At 40.7% G+C, this 13,412-nt stretch overlaps 1 protein-coding gene across 10 annotated transcripts in view; it reads left to right on the forward strand.

Annotated features, from left to right (window-relative positions):
- SAP130 (Sin3A associated protein 130) overlaps window positions 1-13,412 on the forward strand; it is a 75,177-nt gene that overhangs the window by 20,180 nt on the left and 41,585 nt on the right. For all 10 annotated transcript variants that reach the window (XM_069574241.1, XM_069574239.1, XM_069574243.1 and 7 more), the window contains exons 8-12: window positions 1,770-1,917; window positions 2,079-2,169; window positions 2,362-2,466; window positions 6,081-6,222; window positions 8,349-8,470. In XM_069574241.1, coding sequence (XP_069430342.1) covers window positions 1,770-1,917; window positions 2,079-2,169; window positions 2,362-2,466; window positions 6,081-6,222; window positions 8,349-8,470 — 608 coding nt within the window. The remainder of the gene's footprint in view (window positions 1-1,769; window positions 1,918-2,078; window positions 2,170-2,361; window positions 2,467-6,080; window positions 6,223-8,348; window positions 8,471-13,412) is intronic.

Genomic DNA, 13,412 nt, shown 5'->3' on the forward strand with positions numbered 1-13,412 from the left:
GCTCTCTTACTGCAGCTGGCTGCGTGTGAGTCTCATAATTCATATATTCCTCTTTGGGTTGGTTTATATATATATATGGCAGCATATATTGAAAGTTTTCCATTTCAGTATGTGGAATTTCATTGTTCTTTTAGGAGCAATATGATGATTAATTGTATAAAAGAATTTGAGGTTTGTTTCCTGTCCTGTACTATCATAAATAATATTACAATGAATAACTTTATACTTAGGTCATTATGCATGTGTGCAAGAAATCTGTAGGATAAATTCCCAAAAGTGATCACAAGGTGAGTGTGATTGTAATTTTGATACCTGTGTCTTAATTGCCTTCCTTAGGGTTTGTACCAATTTACACTGCCTCCAGAATATTTAAAATTTCCTGTTCCCTTACAGCTTAAACAATGTAAGAGTACACTGTCAGTTTTGGGGATTTTTGCCAATGTGATAGGTGAATGATGCTATTTCAGTGTCTTTTAAATTATATTTCTCTTCCTCTGATTAAGACTTAGAGTCTTTGCGCTTTGTTAAGGGGCCATTTTTGTTTTCTTTTTAGCAAACTGCGTATTCATATCCTTGGCTTCTTTTTTTATTGGACTGTTATTTTTCTCATGGATTTCTAGGAGCTGTTAGTATATAAGACTACGCTTTCATCTATGAGTCTTTATGATGCTTTGCTTGTAGTTGTTTTAGGAAGTTTGCTTATTTGTTTGGAGTTAAGTTTATTGATCTTTTATAGCTTTTGGATTTTGAGACCAAAAATCTCAAATTTTTGTTAGATTGTTAGAAAGCTCTCCCCAGCTCCAAGGCTATAAAAAAAAATTCTATCTTTTTTTCATGTGTTTTTTTTTTTTCCCATTAAACCTTTCATTATTTTCGTATTTATCCTGGTGTACTGTGTGAAGGTAGGGATTCAGTCTTATTTTTTTCAAATGACTACATAGTCTTCCCAGCATCATTTATTAAATAGCCCATTCTCCCTCTCTCTGATTGGAATTCAGCTTCAATTATCTTACCATTTTTGCAATTTCAGTAGCTTGCTGCCAGTTAATTTGACATGCTGTCTGTGTTGATATCCTTTTCAATTATTAGCCTTTCATAACTGTAACTTTATCATGTGGTAAGGGGTGATATAAAACTGGAGGAAGAAAGAAGTGCTTCAGGGAACAAGGTTAAACCTCTGTTAATCAGGGTTTTCTGTAATCTTCCTCATAACAGTTAGAACCTTATCTTCACTTTGTTCACAGAGTGAAGTGTGTTTATTATAATAATACTTGCTCAAGATTGTCAGAGAGTGTTGATTATTAATGTTGAAGATACTCAGATGATTAAGGATTAATTTATTTGGTTCATGGGCTTCCCAGGTGGCAGTAGTGGTAAAGAACCCACCTGCCAGTGCAGGAGACATAAAAGACATGCGTTTGGTCCCTGGGTGGGGAAGATCCCTTGGAGGGAGGGCATGGCAACTGACTGCAGTATTCTAGCCTGGAGAATCCCATGGACGGAGGAGCCTGGTGGGCTACAGTTTATAGCGTTGCAAAAAGTCAGACACGACTGAAGCGACTTAGATCGCACACATCTTGATAGCTTTCCAGATGAAAGGTTATGGCAGTTTAAAGAGAGAAAATCGATGGGCAGCTAGCCTTGTTGGTTCACCTGTGGACTTCATAGACATGTGAAAAAGTAACATTCTGACTAGGATCTTGCACGAGACTGCCTGCTCCGTGTCTGGAGAAAAGTCATAGATGGGCATGTCTTTTCTGTCTCCCCAGTCGGCCAACTCTGTCTCTCCAGCATCCGCCGTCTGCAGCCATCAGTATTCAGCGCCCCGCCCAGTCACGGGATGTGACAACTAGGATCACGCTGCCGTCTCACCCTGCGCTGGGGACACCGAAGCAGCAGCTGCATACCATGGCGCAGGTAAAGCCAGAGGGGAGGAGCCCCGTGTGCTCCATGGGCCAGGCCAGAGCTGTGCAAGTCTGGCGCAAAGGCTGGCGCGTTGCGGGCAATGGCTGCTTGTAAAGGCCATGAGTTGGAGGAGTTCTTGCTTGTAATTGTGTTGTGGGCTGTTCCGCACACAGAAAACGATCTTCAGCACTGGCACCCCAGTGGCTGCAGCCACAGTAGCTCCTATTTTGGCAACCAACACCATTCCTTCTGCAACCACGGCCGGTAAGTCAGCAGCCCTGCCCTTCCTGCCAGGTAAGGAGGAGGGTTCCATTTTCACTTCTCAGTTTCAGGCAGAGAATGAGAATTAGGCTAGAAAAGTCCTCTTAACTTCTCCCAAAGTCTTGGGATTTTGAGAGTGTGTAATGTATGCAGAGAGGCCATTGTTGAAGAATGTCCCTTTCTCCCTTGTTCCAGGATCAGTGTCGCACACACAGGCTCCCACAAGCACAATCGTTACCATGACAATGCCCTCGCATGCGTCCCATGCTGCTGCCGTGACCACCTCAAACATACCCGTCGGTAAGTGCCATGCAACGTGCAGACGGAAGCTTACAAGGAATTTTTCAGCCCGTCTGACCAGGGCTTCATATAGATGGCTAGTGTTGACTTTTTTTTTTAATTGTTAATTTTCAAAGCAACACTGACTTTAAACTTTGAATATTATTTGACATACAGATTTGGCATTTTGATGGTAGAGCAAGAAAAGGTAACAGTCTTTGAGAGCTCAAAATAAACTATTTTAGCTCCACTTTGGACTTACTTATCAAACTTTGCCTCTTCTGTGTGTACCTTTTAAAATAAACTTCACTGATAAAAGTTTGAGAGGAACAACAGGAAAAGCGAGAGAGAAGCAAAAATCAGGAATGGAAAGAACCTGTACACTGGTAGGTTGTTCGGGAAAAATCTCTGGGTGATGCAGCAGTGGGAAGAATCCTAAACCTCAAGTCACTTCCCTGAGGTTCTTGTCTTGAGTGACACCCAGAGAACTTCATGACCATCCTAAAATTCCTTCCAGGCTTCGTTTATTCCCCCTTTACATATGTGTATATTTTCATTATTAAAAAATCTTTGAGGGATTTCCCTGGTGGTCTCGTGGTTAGGACTCAGCGCTTTCACTGTCAGGGCTTGGGTTGGATCCCTGGTCAGGAAATTAAGATCCTGTAAGCCATTCAATGTAGCCAGGAAAAACATCTGTGAAGGTTTTGGCAGCCAGACTTGAGTGATGGAGAGAAGAGATTGGCAAGCTTTTTCCATAGGGCTGGATCATAAATGCTTCAGGTTCTGCAGGCCTCATGGGTATGTGCAGCCACCTAGCTATGGACAATATATAAACAAATGAGTGTGGCTGTGTTTCAGTAAGACTTTTACTGGGCATGGAAATTTGAATATCATATCACTTTCACATGTCACAAAATATTCTTCTGTTTCATTTCCCCCAACCATTTAAAAATGTAGACCCATTGTTTGCTCATGGGCCAAAACAGGCATCAGCAAGGTTTGGCCTGCGAGTTGCCAACACTCATCCTCAGAGCTGATAGCTCACTTCAGAGCTTCCAAAGCAGAAACTGTGGTGTGCGAGGCAGAACACACCCCTCTTTAACCTGCAAGTCCCAGGTTTCAGGTTGGTAGTGTTGCCTGTGCCCTGGTTCTGTAACAGTGAGTGTGCCGTCTTATTTTCCTTCACTCCTAAAGATACGAGACAGCTGCTGGATTTATAACATGCTGTACTTTTCAAAGTAGAGACCTGGTGACCAGACACCCAAGTGGGACTCCCTTGCCTGCTGTGTCCCAGCTCTGAGGTGGGCCCTCCCTCCCCACGTCCGTCCTTTGTGCATGTGACAGGCTAGAGCTTCCACAGCCCTCTTAGCAAGCTTTGAGGGCACATTTCCAGAATATCAGTAGGACCCAGGAAACTTGCTGCCAGCCCCTAAACTGGTGCCCAGCCCCACAGAACGCTCTTAGTGAAAGATTACTGTGGTCTTTCTTGCGCTCCTGCTCACTGTGGCTTGGCATTAGAGAGCCCAAACTTCTTTCCCACCCCTCTGAATTTAACATCACTTCTGTGAAGTTTGGGGGTGGTGCGTCTAGCATTAAAGCGCTTATGTTGAAGAAGATCGCTGACTGCTCCATGTTGTCATTTCAGATTGTTTTCTGGCTATACCTAACAGTGTCATCAGTCATCCTCAGCACTGTATAAAGTCAGAGCCAAGCCCATTCTTTTCATTTTTATAGTCGAGAGTCTCACTAGGGAATCTGTAGCTATGAAGAAAATCAGACCAGTAAAGAGGAGCTGTGTACCCTAGAGGGGCTCTCTGGTTGTGTCTTGAACCCTCTCTCTGAAGAATTATTTGGAGATCAGTTTTTATTAATATCACTGTATCTTCCTAAGAGTAATACTGTGGAACTAAACTCACCAAAAATACTAGGAGACAAATAATGTTCATTCATTTGGCTGAACCTACCAACTTCCTGCCTCTCCTGAGTATTTGTGGTTATATTTCTAACTCTAGTCTGTGGTTATATTCTCTAGCTCATTTGTCTTCGACGTTTTACCATTTACCAAATTCTAGATATGAAAATCATTCGACAGACGTGTCCAAACAGATTTAAACATCTGCCACTTACCGTGATTCTGTCTAAGTTCCATCAGGATTTTTGCTCTAGTTTTGTTTTCCTCTTGTGTGATAATCCAAATATTTGTTACATCATAATAGGATTCCTGTATAGAAGTGCCTCGATTGAGAAGGGATACCTGATCAGAACCCTCGGAGTATTGATTTTCAAGTTAGGGGCATAAGAGGTGTATTAAAGCCACCTAGTGGCTTTTTGTGTCACTTGCTTTCTCCAGGTGAGATTAAGTATCGTATTCAGCCATTGTTATTAATAGGAAGGTATTGGGTCAGGGGAAAAAAGTCTGATTAACCGTAAGCATAGGGTTCCTTCCTGCCATAAACGCCTGTTTCCACTAGAATGACATCCTTATCTTTCTCTACACGTGACAGTGGTCTCAGAATTAGGTGATCATGGTGTTCAGAAAACAGGAATTATCTTTGAAAATAGCCCCAATTTATGATTTCTGCTTTGTGATTTTCCTGAAGGGTTTTTCTTTCTTTTTTTTTTTTTAATAATTGAAGACATGATCTTTAATTAGGAAAAAGTAAAAATATTATTCATGTATGTGTTTGTAGTAACCAACCTCTGCTTAGCTACTCTGCCAAATGACAGCTACTTCCCTATTGGAAGCATTATTTTGTCTCCTCCCTTTTATGAGCATACTGACAAAACAAGGCTTAGTTGCTTTTTACTCAGCACAGACTCTACTTACTACTGATGAAAAGTACACCATGCCAACTTCTGTCTGCATTAGACATCAGGGGCCATCCTCAGTGGTGAACTTGGCATCCCACCCATCTTCCTGCGGAGACGTCCCCCGCTGCCTTCCTCGGAAGATAGCTGGGCATGGGGGCGGTGGCAGGGTGCTGGTGTTCAGTGTGCTGTTCTTTGGGTGATGTGCTGACACCATCCCATCTCCCAGGCACGCAGGTGTTTGTGTGCCTGTCGTTGCTGTGGTTTGGGTCTTTATACAGGTGGAATTACATTTGAAAACTATTTTTATTTTTGCCATAAAATATGCAAAAATCACAGGACACTCAAGAGACTTTTAAAATAAAGTGGTCATCCAAAGACTTCCTCATAGATGAGAAAACTGAGCTTGAAATGATCTCATTACTAATTAGCTACATTATTACTAATTAGTTATGGGCCCTGGAGAAGAATCAAAAGTATTTGCCATTTCTGTATTCACTTTTTTTGAAGTCTTCTCCTTTTAAAAAAAAAAAAAGTCTCCAGGAAGCCAGGTCAGGGGGAAAGGGCCTGCTCGCTGATGTTTTTGATAAAGTATTAGTATTGAATCCTGCTTTGACATGTAACAGTTGTGAATGTATCAGTGTATTATCAGGTTGAAATAATTCAGTTAAACCCATAGGTGCTCATCTTTTCATTTTTTATTTTGATTAAAAATCTAGGCTTCTTATTACTATGTGCATTCTTAAGATTCTTCCTGGCTGAGAATGTTTTGGCATGCCAGTAGAAGCATTTGAGCAGTAATGTAACTGGATAATACTTTTTTGTAGCTAAGGTGGTGCCTCAGCAAATCACACACACGTCTCCTCGGATCCAGCCTGACTACCCTGCAGAGAGGAGTAGCCTGATTCCCATTTCAGGACATCGAGCCTCTCCAAATCCTGTGGCCATGGAAACCCGCAATGATAATAGGTAGGAGGGATGTGCCCCGTCATGTCACCAATTGCTTTGATTGTCCAGTAAAATTATCCCACAAATATGGCGTACATTTCCTTATTTTCAAATTTACCGCTGAAAAGCCAATAATTTCTTTAATTTTACGAATGAAGCTGTGCTGTATTTACTTATTCTCCTTTTAATGAATGTTCTAGTATCACTTTTTTTGCCTTTTGTTTTTCTTGGTTTAATTTATTTTGGGCCATTTTGAATGTAAGGGTGTCAGCATCACGACCCTTTTATACCTAAGTATAATTTCCCATTTTCCTCCAGGGAACAAAACTGTTCTTATTTAACTGCAGTATGGGCATCTGAAATGATCCTTTAGCATTCCATTCTCTTTCAACATTGACATTTTAGAAGAGTATGGATTGGCCAGTTGTTTTTGCAGAGTATTCTTCAGTTTGCGCTTGTTGGGCTGCTCCGCACAGTTAGACTTAGCCTGTGCGTTTTGGGGCTGAACACCGTTAGGGGATAAGCTCTTCTCGTGGCCATGTATCACAGGGCTCATGCTCTGCTGTCCTCTCATTATTGGTTGTGTCAGCATTGCTTCATGAAGTTGATGTTTGTCAGATTTTTCTCCTGTAAAGCTATGTTTTTCTTCTTTGTAAATAACTAATTTGTGTGGGAATACCTGAGACTATAGCTATCCTACTCCCCAGTAAGCTTTTACTCAGTAGTCTTTGCTTCCGTTGATTATTGGCTGGATGTGGTGATGCTTGCAATATGATGGTTGCAAGATAGTGATTTATTTTATCATTTCCTTTATGTTTATCGACTGACATCCTCTTTATCAATGCTCATTTATGTCTTTTGTTGTGTATTTTATTTTTTAAAATCCACATGGGCTCATGGACTTGGTTTTGTTTATTCATAATTATATTCCATTACTGTCACCTGATTTAATGCTCAAATTGTCTCCAGGTTGGTCTGTGGGAGCCCCTTCAGGCTAGTTCCTGTGGGTTTTACTATGTCCTGGTCATTCTAGCCCTTCCTTCCTTCTCACCACAACAAAATACTTGAAGCTCCTCTTGAACTTGATCTCTCTGAGCCCTGGTTCCTTCTCATCATTTAGAACCAAGATCTAGGCGTTAGATCTGTTTATCTTGACTGGACTGTCCTTTCTTCTAGGTGCTTTAGCAGGAGACGTAGGAAGTAGATAGCATTGTTAACACTAATACATCCAGGTGCCTCTGGTCCAACCCCACTGCCTCCAACGTTCTGTATTTGTGGTTCACGTCTCCTGCCTCCCAATGAGAACCCGGCAGCATATATGAAGTGATTTCATGATTGGACCCTTTTTAAATACTCGTGTTTGATTACTGTGGTGTATAGAAATGCTTATTTTTTTATAATGAAATTTTTGTATTTTTAATTAAAGGATAATTGCTTTACAATATTGTGTTGGTTTCTACCAAACATCAACATGTATCAGCCATAGGCATACGTATGTCCCCTCCCTCTTGAACCTCCCTCCCACCTCCCTCTCCATCCCACCCCTAGAAACGCTTCTCAGCTTGGGGATGTTTTGTTTGTTTTTATCAAGGTATGGTTGATTCACGGTGATGTGTTAGTTTCTGGTATATAGCAAAGTGATTCAGTTAGATGTGTATGTGTACATTTTTTTCCATATTATTTTCCATTATGGTTTATTATAGAATACTGGATATGTTTCCCTACACTGCATAGTAGGACCGTGTTGTTTATTTTGTATATAGTAGTTGGTATCTGGTAATCCCAAACTCCCAGTTTAAATCTCCTCACCCCCTCGCCCCTGTTGTAACCACAGGTTTGTTTTCTGCCTCTGTGAGCCTGTTTCCCTTTTGCTCCTCTGGGTCATATTTCAGATCCCAAATATCGATGATACATGACATTGGTCTTCTCTGACTTGCTTCACTTAATATTGATAATCTCTAGGTCCATCAATGTTAAAATACTACTTTCTCTAGGTCTGTGTCCTTTGATATAATTGTTTGGGACACAATTTGAGAAATGTTGGTAAGGCAGTTAAAAGTATGAAGAGTTTGTAGGTAATAGGACCATTTGAAGGGAAAGAAGGAAATAGACCATTTTGGTTCATATTATCTGTGTTCCATCTGTAGACCATCTGTTCCTGTTCAGTTCCAGTACTTTCTCCCAACGTACCCACCTTCTGCATACCCACTGGCTGCTCACACCTACACCCCAATCACCAGCTCTGTGTCCACCATCCGACAGTATCCAGGTATGAACCCCACTGTTACGGTGACTTTTAACATTTTAGTTTTTGCAAGCAGTGAGATAGAAATTGATCGGTGGGTATTACTAGTATGAATTTAAAGATTCTAGCTTCAATTTTCAGAGTCGGATAAGGCGGAGATTAAAGCTTTAAGATTGTGAATCACCATTTCTATGACTGTAAAAGGTTGTTACTTATTAGTGATATTAGCATGATTTTATCCCACCCTGAGGATAATTATGAAGTTTTATTATCCCTTAAGATGATAGTGCAGTTAAAAATGAATAAAGCTGTACTCTTATGGGGTGTCTGTTTCATGGGTTATTTGTTGTGTTTTTAATGTTAGCCCAGTTATGCTCAACATTAACCATCTAGTCTTGTTAATAGTGTTCTTTTTGCCAGTCCAAAGTAAACAATACTTAAACTGCAAGGTTTGTGTAGTCTTTTGCTGTGAGAGCCTGAGCTCACTGTAGGCCTGAGAAAGCCAGGTTATCAGATTGTAGCCGTCGTCCTTCTCACGTGCCTCCGGGGCTGCAGCCAGGGCCGCCTGTGGCCACTGGGCATTTGAAGTGGACCTAGCACAAATGAAGAACTGAATTTTTTGTTTTAAATTAAAATGAGAGAAATTTCGAATATGTTTGGAACAACTTAGCAGTATGAAACTACTTCTTGCAAAATTGTTGATTTTATGGAATCAAAATAGAAATCAAGTATTTCTGATAAAAATTTAGTCTCTGAATTGAAATGTGATTTGAGAGTAAAATATACCCTGAATTTTGAAGACATATATGGAAAAGAGAATTTATAACGTGTTACTAATAACTCTTATTAAGATTATTATTTTAAAATTATCATTTTTTGGGTATATTGAGTTAAAAGAGATGTATCATAAAAATTAATTTGGCCTATATTATATTAATGTGGCTACTGGAAAATCTAAAAAAGCGTGTATTATATTTTTGTTGGACAGCGCTAATCTAAAGCTTTCAAACACTGGGATGTTTAAACAGCTTTGGAAACAGGTTCCTCCACCTCTACATTTTTTGTGTGTGTGCTTCGATTTTTTTTTTTTTTCCTGAGGGTGAGGGAGGAGATATTTGTTTTTAAAAACTTTCTTTTTTAAAGGAATTCATAACTGTTCTTTATTAGCAATCTTATAAAGTAAAACCTCGTTTAATTGATTGTCGCCACAAGTGGGATGCTGAAAGTATTGTAGAAGCATGTCTGTGTGTGAGTATGTGTTACACTGATTGCTGAAAACTCTGAGTCTCTTCATCAGTAATAGCACTTGCCTTCAGGTTCCCTCCTCCATCCACTAGCTCAGCCCATTGTTACTTCCCTAATAGTGCGGTGGTTTCGCCTTTCTGGAGAAGGCACCAGTCATTCATGGCCACTGGGTATTTCTCTGAATGCTAACCAACTGAAAAGAGCATGCAGACTCTCTTGAGCTAAAGGTGACTGTGCAGATACTATCACTTACGTATGAACTTTGTAAAAATCCTGCATAAGAACACTGTGAAGTACTGGGGGTCCTGCCAGTCATCTGTGTCCGCAGCATTCTTCCTTCACCTCTGCAGCAGCCCTGATGGACACTAACACAGAAGAATAAAGAGCACAATCAGGACTGTATTTCTTCCCATATCAAACCATCATTGTTGGTGCAGATGAGAGGTAGTGTAGTATTTGTCAAACATGTAAGTCTGCACATGGATGGACACAAATGAATAAGTCATTTAGAAACCAGCTAACAGTATCCTGTTTTCAAGTATCATGAATTTATTAGCTTATTTTAAAACAGATATTTTTAAGTCAAGAACAGAACAGGAAAATTGGTATATAATAGGCTCTGATCTTGCCAAATATGGATCACTTTACTATATAGTTTTTGGTAATTAGAACAATTGTTCGTGTTCTTGGTTGCTTTTACAGATGAGGTCTTTTTGGTCTATTATAAGTTAGGTGCAGAGATGAATATATAAGTCTAGATATATAACTATATATAACCATAGGGCTTCCCCAGTGGCTCGGGAGTAGAGAATTTGCCTCCAGTGCTGGAGATTCAGGTTCAATCCCTGGGCTAGGAAGATCCCCTGGAGGAGGGTATGGCAACCCACTCCAGTATTTTTACCTGGAGAATCCCATGGATTGAGGAGCTTGGAGGGCTACAGTGCATAGCGTTGCAAAGATTAGGACATGACTGAAGTGATGGCACGTGTATGTAACTGTATATACATGTGTGTGACTATAGGTGTATAGCGGAGAAGGCACTGGCAGCCCACTCCAGTACTCTTGCCTGGAAAATCCCATGGAAGGAGGAGCCTGGTGGGCTGCAGTCCATGGGGTCGGGAAGAGTCAAACACGACTGAGCGACTTCACTTTCACTTTTCACTTGCATGCATTGGAGAAGGCAGTGGCAACCCACTCCAGTGTTCTTGCCTGGAGAATCCCAGGGACGGGGGAGCCTGGTGGGCTGCCGTTTATGGGGTCGCACAGAGTCAGACACGACTGAAGCGACTTAGGAGCAGCAGCAGCAGCATAGGTATATAATCTATATATTTTGCAAGGAATTGCTCCCTCTCATATTGTTCCTGAAAATTCACTTGTTGCAGAGGTGTTTTCCGTTTCATTCATTCGTTTATTCATTCATTTATTAATTCCACAAATATTTATTGAAATTCTATGTAAGATCCTACGCTAGCTCTGCTTTAAAATTGACTTATAAACAGATGTTGCTTTCAACAAGCTGAGAGTCTAGTAAGGAGATGAGGTGTGAAAAGATACTATAATATGCTCAAGCTCACAAGAGAGACTTGAGCAAAGCCACGCTGTTTCTGAGTTAAGAGGTTATTTCTACTTGAGAAGGTCGGGTTGGAGGTCAGGAATGATTTCCTAAAAGAAATGACATTTGGGAAGGATCTTTCAGAATGGATAGGGCAGAGCCATGGTAGGACTGGAGAAAAGCACATTTCTGTCTGTGAATAAAGTATTAACTAAAATATGTGCTTGAAAAAACAGTGGCTTCGTTTTGGTGGAAGCCTAGTGTGAGTAAGAATGCGAAGTGTGGAATAAGATTAGATCTTGCTCAGTACTAGAGAATCTCAGTGCCCATGCAGGAGACACAGGATCAATCCCTGAGGTGGGAGGATCCATTGGAGGAGGGAAAATGGCAGCCCGCATTCCATGGGAGAAACCCATGGATAGAGGAGCCTGGCAGGCTGCAGCCCACAGGGTCACAGAGAGTCAAACACGACTGAGCACGCACGCACACACGGTGTGGGTGAGAATATAAAGTGTGAAATAAGATTGGGTCTTAAAAAGGCTTGTAGTAGTAACTAGACTGCAGGTTCTATAGCAGGCAAGTGACCAAAAACTGTTGTGTAACAGAAATACCATGGGTATACTGCTCAGGAAGAAACTAGAATGCTCTGGAAATTGTGTATGTGTGTATTCTACAAAGGAAGAATTGTACTAGAACAGGGACTTTTAAGTTTACGTGTTCTATCACTTCATTATTCTTAATGCATAATAATTTACCTTTTTATTTGTCATTTATAAAACATTTTTATTATATTATTAAAATTGAAGTATTTGTTGTTCAGTCACTGAATCGTGTCTGACACTTTGCCACCCCATGGACTGCCATGCCATGCTTCCTTGTCCTTCACTATTGCCCAGAATTTGCTCAAACTCATGTCCATTGAGCCATCCAGCCATCTCATCCTCAGTCATCCCCTTCTCTGCCTTACCTCAATCTTTCCTAATATCAGGGTCTTTTCCATTGAGTCAGCTCTTCACATCAGGAGGCCAGAGTATTGGAACTTCAGCATCAGTCCTTCCAGTGAATATTCAGGATTGATTTCCATTAGGATGGACTGGTTTGATCTCCTTGCTGTCAAAGGGACTCTGGAGAGTCTTCTCCAACACCAGTTTCAAAGCATCAGTTCTTCAGAACTCAGCCTTCTTTATGGTCCAACTCTCACATCTGTACATGTCTTACTGGAAAAACCACAGCTTTGACTAGATGGACCTTTGTCAGCAAAGTAATGTCTCTGCTTTCTAATATGCTGTGTAGATTTGTCGTAGCTTTTCTGCCAAGAAATTCTAAAATTCCAAAATTGAGATATAATTGACATACCTTAGTTTCGCATGTACAGCATAATAATTCATTATTTGTCTGTATTGCAGAATAATCACCGCAGGTCTGGCTGGCATCTGTCACTATACAGTTCCAGATTGGTTTTTTTCTTGTGATGAGAACTTTTTAAGATCTACTCTTAGGAACTTCCAGATTTAACTGGTATATTTAACTGTAATCATTATGCTGTGCATTATATCTGCATAACTTAATGTCTTTAACTGGAAGTTCATGCCTTCTCACTACCTTAGCCTGTCTCACCCGCCCTCTGCCCTTGCCTGTGGCACCACCGGTCTGTTTTCCCTATCCAGGGGCTCGGTTTGTGATTTTCTGCATTTTAGATTCCATATGTATGTGAGATCAGATGATGTTTGTCATTCTCTGTGTGACTGACTTCACTGAGCACAGTACCCTTGAGATTCATTCATATTGTCACAGATGGCAGTGGTTCAGGTTTTTTTCCTTTTTAATAGCTGAGTGTTATTCCATGGTGTGTGTGTATACCATGTCTTCTTGATCTACTCGTCCACTAGTGGCCATGGATTGTTTCCATATCTTGGCTATTGTAAGTAACACTGCAGGGAACATGGAAGATACGTCTATCTTTTTCCAGATTTGTTTTCTGAGAAGAAAAGTCTTGTTTGTTTTCTTTCCACAAATAGTGAGAAATCCCTTCTTTCTTTGTTTCTTCCTGGGAATGTTTGTGTTTTCAGTTCTGTTGTTGAGTCAGTTTTTAATGTACACGGTAGCTGATTGAAAAAGGACAGGTTGATTGTTCTCTCTCCCAAGTGCATATTTTAGAATTTAAAATTA

The sequence above is a fragment of the Ovis canadensis genome, chromosome 2, assembly GCF_042477335.2.
Source record: "Ovis canadensis isolate MfBH-ARS-UI-01 breed Bighorn chromosome 2, ARS-UI_OviCan_v2, whole genome shotgun sequence".
NCBI classification, from domain to species: Eukaryota; Metazoa; Chordata; class Mammalia; order Artiodactyla; family Bovidae; genus Ovis; species Ovis canadensis.